The 22,664-nt window shown below is 34.1% G+C and overlaps 1 protein-coding gene across 1 annotated transcript; it reads right to left on the bottom strand.

Annotated features, from left to right (window-relative positions):
• Positions 1-17,420: 17,420 nt before the first annotated feature.
• Positions 17,421-20,532, bottom strand: LOC120283790 (protein SULFUR DEFICIENCY-INDUCED 1-like). Its single transcript, XM_039290531.1, has 4 exons — positions 20,208-20,532; positions 18,409-18,621; positions 18,151-18,306; positions 17,421-18,057 (listed from the first exon to the last, which is right to left on the bottom strand). The coding sequence occupies exons 1-4, from the start codon at positions 20,355-20,357 to the stop codon at positions 17,716-17,718; spliced, it is 861 nt and encodes a 286-aa protein (XP_039146465.1). The 5' UTR covers positions 20,358-20,532; the 3' UTR covers positions 17,421-17,715.
• Positions 20,533-22,664: the final 2,132 nt, after the last annotated feature.

Below are 22,664 nucleotides of genomic sequence, written 5' to 3'. Positions count from 1 at the left end.
AGCTTTATCATTGATCATTTGTATTTGGTGCTTTCTCTCTTTATGATGTTGAACTAGTCTCCCAAGGCCACCGGGCATCTGGTGATCCTTGGGAGAAGAACTTGTATGGATGATGATTTTTCTTGTTAATTGATTGTTGGCATGCTTGTTTGGGTATCAATCTATTGTTTTAATGTTCAACCTACAATCAACAGATTCTTTAGGTTTTGACTCTTGAATGATACTTGTAGAGCAGGATACTTGCATGTATTAGGTCACACAATGATTGAAGGGAAATTCATTGTACTGGGACACGGGATGTTCTAGGTGTCGATAGCCCCCGAGGGCATTAGGGTTAGTTCTAGCCTATAGAGCATTAGAACTTCTCTGGCCAAGACTCCTTGCATCCAATGACATCGTAGAAGTATCTTTCAGATGGAGGAACCCATATGGATTAGGGCTACATCACAGAGGTTTAGGGTAGTTGACTTTAGAGTCTAGCGCACCAAACCTAAGCCAACATCATACTCAAATTCCCAAATTCATCCTTGTTCTTCACTAGAGGGGATCCTTTCACAAGGCCTCCCATTCTCATTGGCATTTGCTATCTTGATCTGTTTTGCATGGTGTGCCTTAGCTCATTTATTTATTTTTCCATATTTTGTTTTCAAACAATCATTTCCGTTTGATAGACTAGTAGTGTCATCAAAAAAGGATGTAATAGCAGATCTTGGGACCAATATGACCCTCTTGCACTGTAGCGAGAGGATTATTACTTGACGACCCGTGTACTTGCTAGCGGGGAGTGATGTGTGCCTTTTCTAACGACATGCACATTTGCCATCAGAATACTTTGTTTCCTATAAATAAATATATAAATAAAAAGTTTGAGAATAAAAATAGATGATGTGCTCTACTTATTACTAACGGCATGCTTGCTTATTTTAGCATCTCATTGAATGTATAAAAAAATATGTCTTGCTAGTAATAGTTTATGCTAATTATCCTCATGTCAACTTATCAAACCACTTATAGTATAAGGTTGATATGATTATGCACTAGTTGTTAATAGTATGTATAGTATACATATATGTATGTATGTATGTATGTCTTATTCTGCCCATTAAGGTATTCAATTACTCATGATATGTTTTATGTTTTCTAAGGTTTAACCAATCTTAACACAACCCAATTTAGATTACCTATAGGTAGCTAGTTTAGCTATTTGTCACAATGTGTATTTATTTGATTCTTCATTTTGGCCTCTTAGTTACGTAAATTTTTCTTTTCTATTTAGTGGGTATTTGTTGATGGACCATCAACACATTCTATATTTTCTTCTTGCTTGGAGAATTTATGTGAATATGATGACAATATATTTCGCTGGTTTCTTTTTCTTACTTTTATTTTGAGGAGGGATAGTGAGAGAAGGTTTATAAATGAAAGAGCTTTTGCTAGATACGAGTCACAAAGAAATGTAATGTATCCCCTTATTAAGTAAGGTGATAATAATTGTATATGGAAATTAAGAAGGTGCACAAACACATTTGCACATCTTAATTTGTGAGGCCCTAATTGCACTTGGAAGCTTTGTGGAACTTGGTAGAGTTACGATTAAGGATCAAGTTATTGTTTTTTTTTTTTTTTTTAACATACTAGCACATCGCACAAAGAACATGAGTATCCAAGTAAGATTCTCTAAATTAGGTCAAAACTTTTAGTGGATACTATTATAGGGTCTTAGCTACTATTTTAAGGTTACAAGATCAATCATTTGTCAAGGCATAACCAATTTAAGAAAATAGCAATGAAATCAATTGGAAATGGTTCAAGTTATACTTTATTTGAGTAAGGCAAAATATAAATTACATATTTTTCCATTAGACGTAAATTAATAAAATTATAATTTTCTAATAAGCTTGTAGGGATGTTTAGGCACCTTAGATGGTACCCATATAGCAGTAACACCAACTACAGTAGATAGACCTAGGTATCAAACAAGGAAAGGTGGAATTGCAACAAATGTCTTAAGAGTTTGTATCAAGGATATGTTTTTTATCTATGTACTAGCTAGATGGGAAGGATCGGCTTCAAATTTTAGGGTATTGCATAATGCAATAATTAGGCAAAATGGTTTGAAAGTCTGATTGATTGCCCGCAAGTGTACGGGGTCGCCAAGTAATACCTTGAGCAAAAGCCCAAGGATCGTATTCCACGGGGTTAAGGAGCTCCTATTACTCCTCCATCACTCATTTTCTAACCTTACAATTCAAGCATGGTATACTAATCTAATACAAGCAAGATTGTAAATAAAACACAAGTGTAACAACTCCAAGTCAAGCAAGAAAATCACAAGAGCAATGATGATAAGAATAGGCCTAGGGATGAGGATTCCCAAGAGGGGTCATCAAGATATAAGGATGCATGAAAATACATGGCACGGGTGATTTAGACCGACGGACCTCAACAATAGTTCAACCCCAATTTCTCGGCGGCTAAACCCTAATCCCATACAAATGATGACAAGGATCTCTCCTTAGTCATATTCCTACGATTGCATTAAGTGAATGGAGATCACGCAACGAGGACACACTTAACCTAAGTTTATACTCATGGTTCGGAGGGGCTACCTACACCCAATTTCTCGGCATGTTGGTCAACAAATACCCCTATTAGCTCATTAACGATCTAGTACACTCGAGTAGGTCACGTCTACATGTACAACTCAAACAAGAACTAAGGATTTCTCCACATAATAGTTCTAGGCATGAAACACAATGAGCCAAATCATAAATCACACCAATGCATATCAAATATAAATGTAGCATCCAAAATACAAGATGAACCCCCCAAGGTTCACCTACATCCGGCGGCCTTGGGGGTCTAGTGTGCCATCATACAAATAAGTATCTCAAACACAACAATAGCAAGAAGTAAATGCATAAATGACACTCCCTAGTCCGAATGATGAAGAGGAGAGAGAATGCCGGCCGAATGATGCTTCTTCTAGCCCTAGAGATGCCGAATGCTTCTCCTCCTTTGATGATGAGGCTTCCCCTTTAAGTTCAAGCCCTTGATCTTCCCAAGCTTCAAGCCAAACTCTCCCAAATAATGGTGTCTTCGTTTCTCTCCTTCCTCCAAGTGATGGCTGCCAAAAACCCTTCAAAAGTCTGCCCTAGAGTCTCCAAGAAATCCAGCCAAAAAAGTCCCCCATCTTTCTCCAAAAATCCCTCTATATACCACTCATCATACCCCCTTGATGGCCTCCATCCCGAGTGCTATACCACTCCCTATGGCCCTCTTGATGGCCTCCATCCCGAGTGCTATACCACTCCCTATGGCCCCCATCATGAGTGACATACCAAGTGCTATACCACTCCCTATGGCCTCCATCCTGAGTGCTATACCACTCGCTATGGAGCTCAACATTGACACTATTTGGGGTAGGCAAACTCCATCAAGTAAATGTCTTCTATTATAGCTACAGTGATCATCCCGGGCTCTATACCAGGCCGCATTGAGGCCGTATGCCATGATCCAAATCCTGACTTGAAACTCTCCAGGTGCTATAGTGACAGCTACAGTAATCTTGCTACAGTGTTGATGCTACAGTACTGCGCCCTGGTTTTCTTCTCTTTTTCACCTGAATCATATCCTCGTGTCATCCATGGTGTTCTCGTGCCCTGCAAAGCAAATAACACACGATTAAGCACAAAATGAGCATCAATTCTAATGAAAATACATGCTAGAGGTAACAAATACATACACTCAAATACGCACATTTAGACACTTATCAAAGTCCCACTTGGTATGTAAATAATCAATCTTTATTGTGTATAGTTTGCTATTAATTTTTTTTGAAAATCCTATTATTAAGTCTATTTAAACCTTTTTAGGTTCATATTATCTTATTGATGGTGGTTAAACAAATGGGGAAGGTATTCTTGCACCGTTATATAGGTAGGCAGTACCACATTCAAGATTGGGCCACCTGCAAACATTCTCCTCAAAAGCATGAAGAGTTATTCAATTATAAGCATGCTCAAGCAAGAAATGTCAAAGAGAGATGCTTCGAGCTTTTAAAGAAACAATGGGGTACCTAGGAGTCCTTCATTTTACCCTATAAGAACACAAAGTCGAATAACTTTTGCATGTTGTTTACTGCGTAATTTTATTTCCATTAACATTGTGGTAGATCATGAGGAATTTGCTCCACTTGTAGATAATGAGATGTCAGTAGAAGAGGAGCCATTACTTGGGACTATTGAGCCAAGTAATGGGTGGGCTGAAAAGAGAGATAACCTTGCGCAAGAAATGTGGAATGATTTTAGGCCAAGGCATGAACACTAGTGTCAGATGAGTCAACTAATGATTGTAACTTTTGTTATGTGATAACCTTGTAGTGATGTTACTTAATTATTATAACCTTCTTTTATATATTTGAGCTGTACTTTTTTGGAAGTATCCATAATTGTACTTGATATTGTACTTCTTTTTGCATTGCATAATATGGAGTTCCATGTTGGTTATATGAATGCCATGTTTACTGTTAAATTTGAAAGCCATGTTTATTGCTAGTGATTATTGTTTACTCTTAAATTTTTTAATGCAAAAGTTACAGGAAGACACTTGCTTTTGGGTTGTTCCAAGGGCATTGTCTTTTTGTTATTTTTTGCAACCATATATCACTTTCTTCTCCAAGTTTGTCCTACTCTCATGCTTCTCTTTTTTGAGATTTTCTTATAATGGTAGCATAATATTGCAATGTCATGAATGTCAATCCTCTTAAACTTCTTAATATTAAGTTAGGTTCAATAGTTGTTGTTGTTGTTTATGTTGGCCAGATATAAGGGAGATAATGGGACATTCTATACTGGCACACATGAGAAGGCTACAAAAAGAATGATGACTAACATCCCTGGCATTATTATTACTATCAAGCAAGTAGTTAACAAAATAAAAAAAATGGACTGTAAAATTGAATAAAGTAGTGGATATGATAAAAACAAGCGGGATTGGTTGGGATGATGTAAGAAAGTTAGTCATAGTTGACAGTGAACAAGTTTTACAGAATATTGCTATATACGATATTGTTAATATTATTCTTAAATTTAGTGTGCATTTATTATGTGATAGGTATATATATGTTTTTTTTCAACTAGTAATCTAATTTACATTTTTTTATTAAACATGTGGAAACATCTAGAGGTGGGAAATCATGCAAATAAGTAGTTTAAAAATTTGAGAGATTACAAGATATTTTTTTGTAAAGACTATCCTAATGGGCAAGGAGCCTAGACAACTACAGATGTTGTGAAAGGGTTGAATGATGACAAAAATAATATCGTTGAGACCAATTAGAGCTTGAGGAGGAGCATACTTCGGCGGAACCTAAAGAGAATCGTATGTCTAATGGACTTAATGTTTCTAGCCTTCCACTAAAGCATCAAAAAGCATTGGATGTTGCAAACAAGTTAATTGAGAGTATGGACAATTATGTGTCTAAAGCAAGATCTGACATATTACTTATTGTGAAAAAAATGTCAGACCTTTCTATGGCAAGAAACTTAGGTAAAGTGTTAAAGAAGCTTGGTTTGAGCAAGGATGAGGAGGTTGATTTAATTATCAAGTCCTCTCTCATAAGCCTTAGTATGAGAAATATTCTTGGGAGCTGAGTGGTGTCCAAAGGGTAAATTTTGTGACTACTCAAAACTTTGGTTTCATGATGACTTTTCATAGTGTTTTGGTGTAGTTGTTGACAAACTTTTATAGGTTTCATTGGAACCTATTTTGTTATAATTGTTGACAAACCATATATGTTGTGATTATATTTTATTAATATTAGTTTGTTACATGCATGTTCTATTTGTTGAATTTGGTTTACTCTTGATTTAACCACCATTTATGAAAGCTAAAAAAGATTCCTATAATAGATTTTATATACATATCACTAAAAGAAACGTGGTTGTAGCAACTCAAGTTAATAGCAGATTTTCAAGATCCGCCGCTTTACCTAGATAAAGATTATAAAGCCCTGACCTTTCAATATTCTTCTCATCACACCATGGTTTTGGTGAAAGAAACACACCTGCCAGTGTTTCGAGCCCCAAACCCTTGTCTTCAATCTTTGGCTTCTGGTCTGCTTGATCAATTCCCTTGGAGTCAGAGGCATGCACTGCGCTTCTTGGCAGCTTTGGAAATTGTGCCTGTGATTTTGTTCATCTAGGGAATCAACAGAAAGGAAGCAAGACTCAAGGTTATCAACAAAGGCATCGATCATTCTCTTTTGAAATCTCGAGTGGAAGTAAGATGATAACCAGGTCGAATCTGGAGGAGCAATTGAAGGAATGTCGAATCCAGTCCAAACATGACTAGGTCTACCTCCACCTCCTCTCCTCCTCCACTACCAACATCTTCTCCAGGTGCATTATTTCTCTAACCCTAGATCCCTTCTACATTCGATTTGAATCTCAATTATCGTCAATTTCTTGTAGAAATTAGGATAATTTTGTTAGGGTTATGTAATCTCTGGATTTTATAGTTTCTTAATATTAGTATATTGGTATGATTTCATATTTTGAGAACAAGCTTATATTTTGATTACTAATTTTATTGGAGTAGTTCTTATGATTTCTAGTTCATGTTTGGTCTTATTGCCGTTTATAACTCCTTATGGAGATCGTAATGTGCCAAGATTTCATTAGCCTCCTTTATTATGTAGGCATCTATAGTTCCATGTAAATCCTTATGAGATGTAGATGTTATCACTCTGGTTTCTCCTTTTTGTGGTTAAAGTTATTGTAGTTGAAGATAAGTAGCAAGGTTGTCATTACCTCTGCCGAAATCATATTGTCTTTAGGTATCTAAATCATGAATATATATATATATATATTAATCCTTCCTCAAATACCCTGTCTCCTACATAGCTTTAAACTGATTAGTTACTGTTGAGATATTCCTAGTTATATTGTTCTTGATGTAGACCATCCTATTTTATTGTTTTAATTATCAATAAAAAAGGTTCCAAGTTTGTGTTATTAAAAAATGGTTTGTTGTTGCTCTTTGGAAGATTTGGATCAATGTGTTTGAATTTTAAATAGCACTAATAGTGTTTGAAGAAATGGTTGCATCTTTCCTAAATTCATTATTCAGCATAGGTCCAAATATGATGTCTTATATTAAAAAAAAAACAATTTAAAGCGATAATTTGGTAAATATACATAATCTCACATGGTAAAATCGATGGTGTTTCCTTTGTTTGAACTTGTGATACTCAAGTCATTATGAGTAATATATTTGGTTTTCCAAGTTGTGTTTGGTAGAAAGTTTGATTTAATAAGAAAGTCCTATGCTTTTTTACCTGAGAAATGTTAGAATTGGATATCACCTTTTTTGTAGAATTACTTGTTCCCCTCTAATTTCTCTGCACTAACCATTTATGGAGATGAAAGACATGCTTGATTCTCAATCATAAACAAAATGTTCCCACCTAAGTTCCATTGTAAATATGAAATCTCAGTCTAATGATAATGAAGACAATGGAGCTTGAGATGCTTATGGTGGTCATTAACTAAGTTCTAGCTCCAAACATTTTCCATCTCTGATGATGTTAACAACTCTATTGCCGTGATAGTCGAAACTCTTACCTCTTCAACTGATGAGTTATTCTAGTACTGTTAAATATTTATGTTGCTACATTAATTTCATTTGCTTTTGGTTGTAATATTTTAGTAATAATCTATCTCACTCATATTATTTGGTATAGTATTCTTTTAACTAAATTCATATATAAAAGTTACTGTTTTAATGTGTTGGACTCTTTGAATTTTGTCTTACAAATTGAAGCAGACGTCTTCCAATTGTTTTATGGTATAGTAACACAATAATATCGATTTGGGAAGGTTCATATTATTAACAACTTCTTCTAAAAGTTATTTATGGCTTTGAATTTCCAATGCTACATATAATACTTGCAATAGAAAAATGTGTACTGCTGCTTTCTAATAGTAGAGCATGTTTTCTTACGCGTTGGAATGTGAATCTGAATATTCATGAAAATTACTGTGATGCAGATGCAATATATATTTGTAATCAATCTGACTGTATTAGTTATATATTAAGGTATATTATTTCCTAATTATTTATTTTACTCCAGAAGAGGAACATTTTGCTGAACACTGATGTGTAATATTTCCTCATGATTTAGTTCTTGTACATTTAGAGCCTTTTCACAATATAGAGCTCTTGTACTGATTGGTGTTTCATGTAGAGTTCATCATTATTGTATTCTTGTTGATCATGATTTCCTTAATGCTAAATGTAAATATCTATTTCTTTTCCTTATAGTGTCAGTAAGGATCCATCAGGCTAATTCTCACGCAAAGAAAGGATGCAATTTACTAATGCTCTCATTTGAACCGCTTCAAAGGAAGAAAAATGAATTGGTTTTCGTTTTATGGGGGAATTGTTTTGCTTCTCCAAAATAAATTTTGGAGACATAATTTTGGTCATGGGTGTTCAATGTCCTTTAGTAACCATGGTTGAGTTTTTTGATTTAAACCTTTAATTTTAAGTATTCATTATCATACCTTTGCATATATGAACAAAATAGGATAGACCTTCTATATCCATTGTCAAAGAAATTAGCTGTCCATCTAATGATTAGCAGATTTTATGCAATATATCAAGCCACCAAAATATATGTAAATCTTTTACTTTCCTTTTTAGGATATATTAGCTGTTTTAGCTGTATTATAGGGCTGAAGATCTGTAATTTAGCTGTATTATAGGGCTGAGATTCAGCTTGTATTATGGTTATATAATGACAACTCTCCACCATGGAGGAAACACCTCTTTTTCTCAAAAGATCTTAGTTTTACATGGTATCCGAGCTACAATTCTGATCTGTCCTGTTCAATTGTCCATTTCATCCTAGTTCTTTCTCTAGTTCCTATTTACTCTTGTTCAAGTTCTCTTGATCTCATGTCTTCAGACAAGTATGATGCTTTCTTAGTTCGATTTAATGGCAAGAATTACTCAGCATGGGCCTTCCACTTCCAGATTTTTGTCAAAGGGAAGGACTTGTGGGGCTATGTTGATGGCAGTACTCCTTCTCCTGACAAAGACAAAGACAAGATCGAGCATGCCAAATGGGAGGTCAAGGATGCTCAAATCATGGCCTGGATTCTAGGATCTGTCGAACCCAACATTGTCTTGAATCTTCGACCTTTCAAGACTTCAGCCGAAATGTGGACTTTTCCCAATTGGACCATGACTTAGCCATTCTTCAACAGGATAGTCTCTCAATTTCTGATTTTTACTCTTGCTTCATGAATCTTTGGGCTGAATATACGGATATTGTTTATGCAACCGTACCTATTGAAGGCCTCAAATCTGTTCAAGCAGTCCATGAAACAACTAAAAGAGATCAATTTCTCATGAAACTGAGATCTGAATTTGAAGCAACGAGGTCTAATCTTATGAATCGAGAACCTGTTCCCTCTTTGGATGCATGTCTCAATGATTTGTTCCGGGAAGAACAATGCCTTCTCACTCAAAACACCCTAAAAAAACAAAAATCTAATTTTGTTCCTATGGCTTATGCAGCACACAGCAAGCCGAGAGGAAGAGATATTCACACTGTTCAATGTTTTTGTTGCAAAGAATTAGGGCATTATGCTTCCACTTGCTCTAAAAAATTCTGCAATTATTTCAAGAAAAATGGCCATATTATTAAGGAATGTCCCATCCGACCTCCCAAGAAATCTGAGACAGAGATATACAACTTCGATTGGGCCTTCAAGCTCTAGCGCTCGTGAATGCAGCAGTGACACAAAAATGTCTCGATTCAGCTCATAACGCTGAAATGATTCAACAAATGATCATTTCTGCATTTTTTTGCTTTAGGACTCTTGGGTAAAAATGTTTTCTTCATCATCTACTTGGTACTTTGATTCGGGGCTTCTAATCACATGACAAATAATGCTCATTTTCTTACAAATACAAACAAATATTCGAAAATCTTAAGATTCATATCGCTAATGGCAACCATTTACCCGATCACAACCATCGGTGATATTTCTTCCTCTCTAACTCGATGTCTTTGTCTCTCATGGTTTTACTACTAATCTCATTTCATTGGCCAATTGGTTGATAATAATTGCAATGTGGCATTTTTCAAAGTCCGGGTTGTGTTGTGCGTAATCAACAATCGTGGAGGATGATCGCGAGGGGGCCTAAAGTCGGACGCCTTTTTCCTATCCAATTTTCTTTTCCTTCTAGTCAATCATTGCCCTTTGTCAGTTGCAATTTTACTCATATTGATTTTCAAGCTTGGCATAAATGCCTTGGACATCCAAACAATATTGTTCTTTCTAACTTGTTCAAATCAGGTTTGCTTGAGAATAAAAGGTCACATTCTCCTAGTGATATTCAATTTAAGTGCAATTCTTGTCAACTTGGTGAAAGTAAAACTTTGCCATTTCCCATTCATACTCCGAATGAAGTTCAGCCGTTTGATTTGATACATAGCGATGTATGGGGTATGGCACCAGTTCTTTCTCATTCTAACTACAAGTACTTTGTTACTTTTATTGACGACTATAGTCGTTTCACATGGATTTACTTCTTGCATTCTAAAAATGAAGTATTTTCAGTTTTCAAGTTTTTTCATGCATATATTCAGACCCAGTTTTCTGCAAAAATTAAAATTCTGCACTCGAACAATGGGGGTTGAATATATGTCTCATTTGTTTCAAGAATTTTTGCAAGAGAATGGAATAATCTCACAAAGGTCTTGTCCTTCAACCCCTCAACAAAATGGCGTGGCTGAAAGAAAGAACCGTCATCTTCTCGATGTTGTTCGTACCCTTTTATTAGAGTCATTTGTGCAATCCAAGTTCTGGTGTGAAGCTCTCTCCACTGCTATTCACCTCATTAATAGATTACCATCTCCTTCATTAAACCATGTCTCTCCTTTCACTCGGTTATTTGGTCATACTCCAAATTATTCTAATCTTCGTACTTTTAGTTGTGTGTGCTATGTTCATCTTCCTCCATATGAACGCACAAAACTAACTGCTCAATCGCTAAGTGTGCTTTTTCTAGGATACTGCACATCAAAAAGGTTTTTCTTTGTTATGATCCTAATCATGCGCGTATTCGGGTTTCTAGGAATGTAATATTTCTAAAAAAATCAATATTTTTTCCCCACCCACCAAGAACAGCCTTCTTCTTCATTTTCTGTTATTCCTTTGTTTACTAACTCTTCTACAAATTTCTCATCTCCTAAACCTCTTTTTGGTGTATCATAGACGCAGACCACACTATGCCAAATCGGACTACCACACTTCCAAGGCCCCCTCAGTCGAATCTCTTGTTGTTGAACCTCGTTTAAGCAACAACTCCTACCATCGGCAGACATAGTACTCGAAAGTTAGTCGACCCTCGGATAGGTATGGTTTTTCCTAATCCTACATCCTTAACTGCAACCTTGTCCTCTGCTTTCTATTCCCTCATCTTATAAGTAGGCAATGGAGCATGAGTGTTGGCGGAAAGCTATTGAAACAGAACTTCTTGCACTTGAAGAAAAACCAAACTCGGGATGTTGTAGCGCCCCCATCCGTGGAAACCTTTGGGCAGCAAATTTGTATTTTCTATCAAACTTCATTCAGATGGATCTATCAAACGTTATAAGGCACGACTGGTGGTTCTTGGGAACAAGCAAGAATATGGCCTAGATTATGATGAGACTTTCGCACCGGTAGCTAAAATGACCACTGTGCGAACCATATTGGCGCTTGCTGCATCTCAAACATGGCCTTTACTTCAAATGGATGTCAAAAACGCATTCTTGCATGGTGATCTCAAGGAAGATATTTATATAAAGCTTCCTTTTGGTATGTCTACTTCACAAAATGATGTTTGCAAACTTAAATGTTCTTTATATGGTTTGAAGCAAGCACCAAGAGTATGGTTTGAAAAGTTTCGATCTACTCTTCTTGGTTTTTCATATATACAAAGCCAATATGACTCCTCTTTGTTTTTTCAAAAGACATCTAAAGGTATAGTTGTACTCCTTGTTTATGTGGATGATATTGTGATAACTGGTTCTGATATGCAAGCCATCAATCATATTCAGAAATTGTTAAATTTGACTTTTCACATGAAAGACCTTGGTCAACTCACTTACTTCTTGGGGTTAGAAGTACATCATCGGCTCAAGGCATTTTTCTTAAATCAACATAAATATATTCGGATTTGGCCAAATTAGCAGGACTCACAAGTAATAAGTCTATTGAAACCCCAATGGAAGTTAATGTGAAATATCGACGAGATGAAAGAGAGCTTCTTATAGATCCTACCTTATATCGAAAGCTTGTTGGTAGTCTAATCTATCTAACCATCACTCGACCGGATATCTCTTATGTTGTCCATACAGTTAGCAAATTCATGCAATCGCCACGGCATCTCCATCTATCTGCAGTCAAACGCATCATCCAATACATCATTGGCACTCCTAATCGTGGGCCTATTTTTTTCCCCTACTCGGTTCCCTCACTCGAAGCTACAAGCCTATAGTGACGCTAGATAGGGTGGCTGTCCGCACACCGTAAAAGTCTACCACTCGGGTTGATGTATATTTCTTGGTGATGCTCTTATCTCATGGAAATGCAAAAAGCAAAACCATGTCTCTAAGTCATCAACTCGGGCCGAGCACCGTGCCATGTCTGCTGCTTGTTATGAAATTATTTGGTTGCGAGGCCTTCTCACGTAACTTGGCTTTCCTCAAAATCAACCAACTCCATTGCATGTCGACAACACTAGTGCCATTCAAATTGTCGCCAACCCTATCTATCACTGAACGCATCTAAACATATCGAGGTTGATCGCCACTCTATTAGAGAGGCCTACGACCACCAAGTTATCACTCTCCCACATATATCTACTAGTTTACAAATTACAGACATCTTACCAAATCCATGACACGTCACAGCATAATTTCCTTGTTAGCAAATTGATGCTTGTAGATTTACCAAAGATCAATTTGAGGGAGGATGTCAAAGAAATTAGCTGCTCATCTAATGATTAGCAGATTTTTATGCAATATATCAAGCCACCAAAAATATATGTAAATCTTTTTACTTTCCTTTTTTTAGGATATATTAGCTATTTTAGCTGTATTATAGGGCTGAAGATCCTGTAATTTAGTCTGTATTATAGGGTCGAGATTCAAACTTTTTGTATTATGGTTATATAATGACAACTCTCCACCATGGAGGAAACACCTCTTTTTCTCAAAAGATCTTAGTTTTACATCCATTTGCCCATTTTAAGTAATCATTTGTTTAAGCTTCTTACATTTTTGTTAATGAGAGCATTTGTTTGGAATAAACAATCAATATCTCTGTAATGGAATACTTCATATTAGTAAAATTTTGTGCCCTTAATTTGTACTCATGATGATTTCACATGCTAAAGAAATACTTGTATTTTATGATTTTGAATGTTTAAGATGATAAACATATTATGATCACATATTTATTAACTAAAAGAAAAATTTTATGCTACAGGAATTTGTGCAACATGCTTCTTATCATCATCCCAACAATTAGCAAAGAGAAATGTAGTCCTTTTGGAGATTATGATGTTTACCACAAATTCAGCTTGGCATATGTGTTTCTTCCTATGGGTGTGAGTTTCTAGCTTTGATACTACCGACCGGAGCAACCTCTCTATGGTCTTACATCACCAATATGGTTTGGATATCTTCAAATGCTATTGGCGAAAAATTAATTGGCAATCCTCAACAATTCATCTTCATAGAAAAACGTGAGGCTAATTCCTAGCAATTATATAGATGATAAACTTTTTATGTGGGGTAGTTTCTTATCATTTTGTTATAAATTTTTGTTTTTTGTTTTGTTTTGTTTTTGGCAACAATTAGAAATTGACTTTTGATAAAAACATTATATGACTGAATAAATGGTGAAGTTGTTTGTCTAATATCATCACAATTATAGTGTTGTGATTGAGATAATGTTTGATAGGACAAGTTGAACATGACTAGATGGAAGAAACTGCTACTATGGATCTTTGGGTGTTGTAGAATACTATAGTTGTGGAAAAATCCGCCGCTATAGGTGCTATAGGGGCAAAAAAATTCTCCTTTATAACTATTACACTTGTATTAAAATATGTCGTTATAGATGTACAAATCCGCTGCAAACTCTACTGCGACTAAGGTTTTAGTGACAATTTTTTATCCATATCAATAGATGTATAGCAGCTAAAATAATACCTATAGCGATTGAAAAATCCACAGCTATAGATTGTTGTTTTTGTAGTGTATATATATATATATATATATGCATGTATGAAAATGTTTTAATATGGAACTTGTTTTCTAGAATTAGATTAATTTTGAAAATGAGATGAACTTCAAAATTTACTTGTGAAACTCTTTGTTGTAAAACATAGGATAGTACAAAAGGTATCATAGTAATTTTACAATATTTTGTCCAGTACTTATAGAAATCAAATGGGGACTAGCACAAAAAATTTTGTACTATCCATAAAATATCAAACATGGTACAACTCAAATAGTTGTGTTGTACCACAATAACTTGTACTGTATTGTATTTTTTGTGCTATATGTAGTTGCGTGTCAAATGAACCCTTGGTGTTGATTTTCCTCCCTCCTCGATTTAGTCAGTTTGAAGTGATCTATAACTATTAGAAAGAAAATTAGATATTGAATGAGCTCATCTCACACTAATTCAAGAGGAAGACCAGATGAAAGACCGTAAGATTAAGAGCGCTAATTTGGCATCTTCTTTTTCAGGTTCTCAGAAGAATAGAAGGTAAAAGAAAGATATTCCAAGTCTAAGAATATAGACATCAACTTTCTAGCTCATAGTAGTTTTGTAAGTATTGCACTCAAATAACAAACTATGATGCCTTTTGATTAGTGCGAGTTAATATTTGGTTTTTACTTAGCTTAATACATATTGATATCATGACATCTTCAAATAACTTTTTTTGAAATTTATAGATTATTCATTATTTTACTTTAAACTATGATCTCATAAAGTTTTTAAAGTTGGGCTAGTTGGAAATAGGCAAGCTTGGATCGCATTGGCTTGCAATTTTCATTCTACACATGCACACTTGATCTGTGTTGTTATAAGTTAAGTCAGTATATATGATCATTATGGGTTTAGTTGCATTGTACTTATGATGACTACCCTTTTCTTCACGGTATAGATGAGGTTGATGTAGAGCTTGCTTTAGATAATTTTCAGTTATGCTCACATTTTGGTTATTGATAGTAGTACACAATTTTTAATTCTTGAAAGTACATGGTAATTTATACCAAGTAGTAGATTGCCGGGATGTGGACTACATATTATGTTGCAAAGTTTAAACAAGAGCAACAAAGAAAGGCAAACCTGATTTGGGGATAAAGCAGCAATAAGGCAAACACCCACCACTGTTCGGCGTCATTCAAATGGATGCAAGATCTAGCTCCTCGACCTTAGAATCCTCAAAAAAAATAAGAGTGAAGATGTTCATAACACAATGGTAGGAAGACACCCCTAATGAGATACAAAACCAAAGTAAGAAGAGAGAGAGAGAGAGTAGAGAGAGAGAGAGAGAGAGAGCAAACACTCTGTTTAGAAAAGATAAGTTAATGTCCTCTGTACATCCACACAACTAGCTATTTAAAACACAAAAAACATTGGGAACCCCAAAGAAATAGTAAACACAATCAATTAATACATATTATAAGTTAATTAGAGACTTAATAGTACTTAGCACCAAACCTGAGTAAAGTGACTGTAATAATTTTTAACGAATATGTCAGCTTGATTACTCTCCCATCATACACTAACATCTTCTATAGGAAAACTCCTATTAAAATGAGGTTTACTGCATTGAAAACTAGACATTTAGATCTTTCCGACTGTATGTGGTACAACTTCTTTTGACAACCCAATCAGTATAGGGTTTTCATTGTATTTTTTTCTCTATAGCTAAGAGCCTATCATAATCTTGCTTTTCTACATCCAAAAACCCAGTATATGTGATTGAATGCCTTGCTCCTGGATCATACTAAGCGGGGATTTAATAAAATATATGCATAAGGTAGACATACATGAATCATATTAATAATTGTGCATGTATTGCCATTTTTGTTTGAAGGACCTTAGGATTGGGTCCTAATCATCTAAATTATATGTGTGGGATTCAAGTAATTATGTGTAGAATTCCTAGAGGGAAAATCGTCAAGTCTATGATGAGCAAACCTGTTATTAGCCCCATAAATTTATAAAGAGGGTATTGGCATCTATTGATGCACAACAACAATTTAGATTCTGAATTAGGGTTTTCTCTAATTAGAATTCCTATCTCCCTTATGCATTCGATCAATTAGAAGTGCCATGAGGCCCGATAGCATGCATCAATGGATTCAAGTGCTTATACACTTCAACTATTTTTCTTATTCCTAAACAATTTTCAACAAGAAGATTCAGCTTTTTACAGAGATTATTCCTATCAAGTTCCATCTTAATTAAATTTCATGAAAGAATTAGTGATACCATAGTGATACCATACTTTACAGTGCATTGAATCCCTATCAATTCGTGTAATTAAAATTATGACATGATGTACAAAAACTACAATATCAAAGATGAACATAATCTTCAACCATGGAGATTCAAAACTAGTTTTAACAAAGAATGAGATAGATAATTATACCACTAATAAAAAGATATAAAGAAATAGATAGTTCTTTATATGTTTAAATTGTCGTTAAAAACATGGTTTTATATCTCTTTTATTATAATTTCATCCATCAAAATTATTCAAAATTATTTTTAAATATTACCATTCAGGCAATGTTAGCTTAGCCCAATGGTAAAGCGAAGAAGTTCAATGTGGGACGTTAGGAAGATAGGAGGTCTAATTCCTCCTCATTCATACATGGTGAATAATGTGAATAGGGACTTATCCACTTTGTCAAAAAATCAATTATTACCACTCACAAAATATATATACATGTAAACGTCTCAAGTGTTTAGAAGGCATCATCCAAACATAAAATAATTTACCCCATCAGTACTTCAAGTAGAAGCACTTTTTTACAATTTAAAATAATAATAATAATGACCCTTTATTTTGATAGACTTATCCAAAAGGTCCTTTTATGGCTCGGCCTCCAATTTTTCTTTTCAGAAACATTTTATTCATTAGCACAATTGCTGTTATTGATATATAACTTGTTAGTTTAAGAAAAACCGTTAAAATAGACGAAAAACAAAATCAAACAATAGCAACAACTTGATCAAATCAAAAGGTTCATTGAGAACAATTCAAAAATAATTATGATCAACCAATGAAAGATGCGGAAGACTGAATTTATTATATATACATAGATACTGAAATTTTTTATATTACATTCTGTACATAACTCTCTGACAACGACCTCTTATTTAGTTCTCATTTCCAACAATACCATTGAAAATATTAATGGAACAGTTGAAACACATAATAAAATTTGATACAAACAAATTAAGTAAAACCTATTATGTTATTTGTACAAGGAAAAACTTATCAAATTGACCATCCGAAAGATTTCTAGCCATTCAAAATACAAATTAAATGGCTATCAATCATTTGGATGGTTTATTCGGTAAGTCTTAACCAAGATACAAAGTACTTGCCTGTATTTTCTTAGAATTGAGACCAATCTTGCATCATATGTTCTAATCTCTCAATGATCTCATCCTCCATGGATGGAACCCTACTAATAAGAGAAAACAATGCTTGTGACTCAATCTCATCCAACAGCTCTTCAGTTCTTTTCACTGTCTTGCTATCATTTGAACCAGGTAATTTTTCGTTTAATATATCTTGAAGCACTTTACGTGCTTCATCCAATCTGCCTTGTTTCATGAGACAAATACCCAGATTACATGCCTTATTCGCATCCGGATCAAGCATTTGCGCTTTAAGGTACGCCGCCTCAGCTGCAGTGTAGTTGTTTTGTTGCATGTAAGCCCAACCTAGATTTCCCTATCAGAACATATATGCAATCTATCATCACATGTTTACAATAATAGCCTCACATCAGTTAGCTAAATAAATAAATTGTTCAATTCTTATTACCAAAAGCCGAGATGTCTCTTGCGTGACAGTAACTTGGAATTTCTTTCCGTGCGAACGCGCCTTTTTCGTCGTCTTTCCATTAAAAGCCTCACCTAAGTAAACTTTTTCAAGTTTTTGTTTCAATAGTTCAATGTGCTCCTCCATCTTCCCGCAGGCCTAAAGACAAAAAACGAAAGATGGTGAGACTCAGCATAGATATAAATATCGAGAGACAACACTACACTTTTTATTCATGAATTGGTATTAATGTGTTAATACCTTGTAAAGGTCTATCAGGATGTTATCAATGGATTCTTGGGATTGGTTAGAACAAAGATGCCTGAAAGACTTAATGGCCTCCACTGCTTCAGCTGCCCTATCTTGTTGTTTCATTACCACGGCCATGTCTTTTAGAGCACTGTCCACTCTATCACCAGCATTAATAGCCTTCCAAAACCACACTATTGATCGCTCAGGGTCCTTTTCCACTATCTGCACCATTTCCCTTTCAACTTTGTTACATTTTTTATGAGTCTTAATTTGTGAAAAAAAGGAAGATGATACATACACACACACATATTGTTTAATACTTTCAGTTGGCTTCTTGATAGTGCAAAACATATAGGTCATTCCCTTCCAACAAGATACATAGAGTTTGAAGAAAATTTAAGAGGCATTGAGATTAAAGTACTGGGATGATTTATTTCTCTAACTAAGATGTGAAACAATCTTCTTTTAATTAGTTATAGGGTAATCAAACTAGTTAGGGATATACTCTATCTAGCTTTTTTTACTTGTCTCATTTTAAAGGCTTTTTTTATTTTTTACTTGTCCATCTGGAAAATTTATGAAACATTAAATATTATTTTTTCAAATTTATCTTTATATTTAATGTATTTCTATAACTTCCAATAAATCATATTCAATTACACATTTTATTAAATTATATTTTAAATAAAGGTAATCTTTTAAAGCTAATATAACTTTTTATAAATTTTAAATTATCAACTAACTTTAACCAACTTTCGTAATCCATATGAATTAATTAAAATAGACAAGTAAAAAGCACGGAAAAGAGTATTATTATTAGTTTGTTAGATTTGATCAAATTAATTTTTAATTAAAAAATAAATTATTTATTTCTATTTTAGTTGTGGGTCCTAATTGATTTAGGGTTAAGTAATTCTTGCTGATTGTGGTTGTATAAATGAGTTGAGGTTGGCCAAGATGGCTTATTTATGGTTTGCTTCTTCTTCCCGAGATGAAACCCTAAATATGAGAAACCATCTAACTTTAGATCATGCACTGTTCTTGTTCTCCTTTCAAGAAGATGATCATTTCTTATTAGTGAGAAAAATCGAGATACTACTAAAGAACCAGTTATATATCTGAATGACTTGAAATCATTCATATCAATAAACAAACCAAATGTAAATAACAACTTCACCAAAATAACCTGAAAAATTAAACTACAAATTAGCCTATTAATTTATCCATCACTAATGAAGAAATGTTGTATTTCTTTCACTTTATTAAGTGAAAATTTGATGTAGGTCTGACAATTCAAATAAGTAATAAAAAGTGGGCAAAATATTTGTAGTTGGTATTCTTTTTAAACTGGGAACAGATTATACACACTGATACTAAAGTGCTTCTTTCACCTTATCGTACTCTACTAAAGAAACACTATACTTGTTTCACTTTTATTGTAGATATTATTAACGAATTACTGTTTAAAAATAATTGAAAAGTGAAAAGTCTAGATCTGATGATCACTTTCAAATAAGTTGATAGAAAGTTGGCATAATATTGATATATATTATTCCATTTTTTTGTTTACACTGAGAGTAGATCATATGTATTGAAATGCTTATTTCAATATAGCACCAAAGCCAAAACAAATTCACAGATCTTACTCAAGTTCATTTTTAAATGAATCTATAGCTGTAGTCAAAAGGAAATAAATTTGCAGAAAAAATTCAAGATCCAAGAATTATTTTATTTTGGTAAATCTGCACTTTGAAAATTAATAAATGGAAGAAAAAGAAATATTAAAGTTATAATTAATTAGTAGTTACCTGAAGATGTTTGGCTCTAACATAAGGAGTATCACCAGCTGGGATCTTGTGAATAACATGAAATATGGTGGTGCCTTTATTTGTACAATTATCTTCTTCTATTGCTTCTATTTCCTTCCCTTTCCCTTCTCCTCTAACAAATCCTTCCATCTTGTTTCTCTCTCACTTCTTCACTTTCTCTTTCTCTTTCTGCAGGATAGGGTTTCTTGCAAGCTGGGTCTGCGTGTTTCTTTGGGACTTTCAGTTTGGAAAACGATGAGATTATTGTCTCTTTTTTTTTGTGTGTGTGTTTAGCAAGAACAAGGAAAGATATTGACGTATGTGGATTGGAAAGCGTCTAGGTTCACGGTGGACTTTATAGGGCTAAGATAACATGGGGTTGCCGCCAACCTTCAGAGGATTTTTTTTTTTACTAAGGTGAAAGTCTGTTTAATATCTAAACCAAACATAAATACCAACCTAGAGGCCTATTAGTATCTGGAACCTTTGTGTAAAGTATTGGTTTTGATGGAGAACCCAAAATCAAACAGTAAGTTCACATACGGTAAATGCATAAATACTTATTGAGCTTTTTGTCGGACTCCACGTCTGTGCATATCTTTGACTTTCTTAAAATAGTCGACGGTGTTTATCACTTATTTGTATAAAATAAAATAAACCTAAATTATTTATTTTTAATTAAAAAATATCACTTTGGTCTCATAAATACATAAAATGTCTTGTGTTCTTGATAGTGTGACAATGTATTTGTAAAATTAGATTATTTTAGTTTGGAATTAAAATATTCTTTTATCACATTGTGCATGTTTTTTTATTTTTATCTTTTTAATTATTTTTTTTATCACCCTGCCTCTAAATTGTTCAATGTAGTTCTTACATGACATATTATCTCAACTATTTTTAATTTAAATTTTTTTAATTTTAAAGTAACTTATGAGATGATAACGTGACATGGCTTGTTATATGTCATCATCCAATTTCATCATGCGTTTCTTTCTTAATTGATAAAATTAAGTAAATTAATGGAAATTTTTAGTTTATTTCACATATGATAAATATATTGAATATTTTAAAAGTAGAGAGATAAAACTAATATTGAGATATGGACTAAAATGGATTTAATTTAGTTGAGATACTATAAAAGACCCAAGTGAAATTTATTTGTATATGCATGAAATTAAAATGAATATGTTTCGTATAGCTCAAGAACTATAATATATATATATATATATATATCATTCAGGAACTATCAAGGAGATTAATTTATTCAGTATTTTTTTTAGGAAATTTTTTTATTATTATTTTATCCCCCACATGAATTATATAATTATAAGTTTATAACATAAGAGTTTCTAGAAGATGGTACAAAATTGAGAAAGATGATAATGGAACGGGCGGGATGCAAATTAAAGATCTCATTAGAACAAACTAGCCCATATAAATACAAGAATAGGGTATATAAGAGTATATATACTCAAGAGTATATATTCATATAAAAATAAAATGTATATACAAGTATTGTTAGTACTCTAACACACTCTCTCAAACTCACGGTGGGTTATATACCGAGAGTTTGTCAACTAGAAATTAAAACAGAGAAACAGTATGGGCCTTACTAAAGAAATCAGCAAGCTGCTGTGTAGAGGCGCCACAAATAAGAAGAATACTGCTAGTAGGATAATGATGATGAACAAAGTGAAGAGCAACCTCAAGATATTTCGTACGCTCATGGAATACAAGATTGATAGCAATTTTAATGGCACTCTGGTTATCACAGTAAATAAAGGTGAGGCAGAGATAGAGACACTAAAGTCCATCAAAATCTGACGCAACTAAAGAACCTTCTTAACAGTAGAGGACATAACACCATACTCAACCTCAGCAATGGAAAGAGCAACAGTAGATTGTTTCTTGCTTTTCAAAGAGATAAGGGAATCTCCAAAGAAAATGTAGAAACCAGTAGTAGATAGCCGATCTGAAGCATCACCTGCTCAATCAGCGTCACAGTAGGCGCACAATAGGAGTAGAGGTTGTGCAAAGGTCAGTGATATTAGCTCGTCGAAAAATATCATAAATGTACTTCTGTTGAGACACCAAGTAACCTCAACGAGAATAAGCAACCTCAAGACCCAGAAAGTAACAAGAGGTCCAAGATCTTTCATATGAAACTCGGTGTGTAATCGTTGTTTCAAAGAAAGAACAATGTAAGCATCATCACCAGTAATGACCATATCATCAACATATAGAAGAATAGTATGGCCTCAAGAAGTCTGTCAAATGAAGAGGACATAATCATGAGAGCTCTTAGTGATCCAAAAGTAAGAACCACACTGTGAAAATGCTCAACCAGGCAATAAAAGCCTGTTCGAGTCCATAAATAGCTTGACAAAGATGACAGATATGCTGAGAATGATGAAGGAAACCAGAAAGAGGAGTCATATAAATTCCCTCAGAAAA

Source organism: Dioscorea cayenensis, chromosome 19 (genome assembly GCF_009730915.1).
Source record: "Dioscorea cayenensis subsp. rotundata cultivar TDr96_F1 chromosome 19, TDr96_F1_v2_PseudoChromosome.rev07_lg8_w22 25.fasta, whole genome shotgun sequence".
NCBI lineage: Eukaryota > Viridiplantae > Streptophyta > Magnoliopsida > Dioscoreales > Dioscoreaceae > Dioscorea > Dioscorea cayenensis.
The sequence above is the reverse complement of the archived record's forward strand: the minus strand, read 5'-3'. Positions and strand labels throughout refer to the sequence as shown.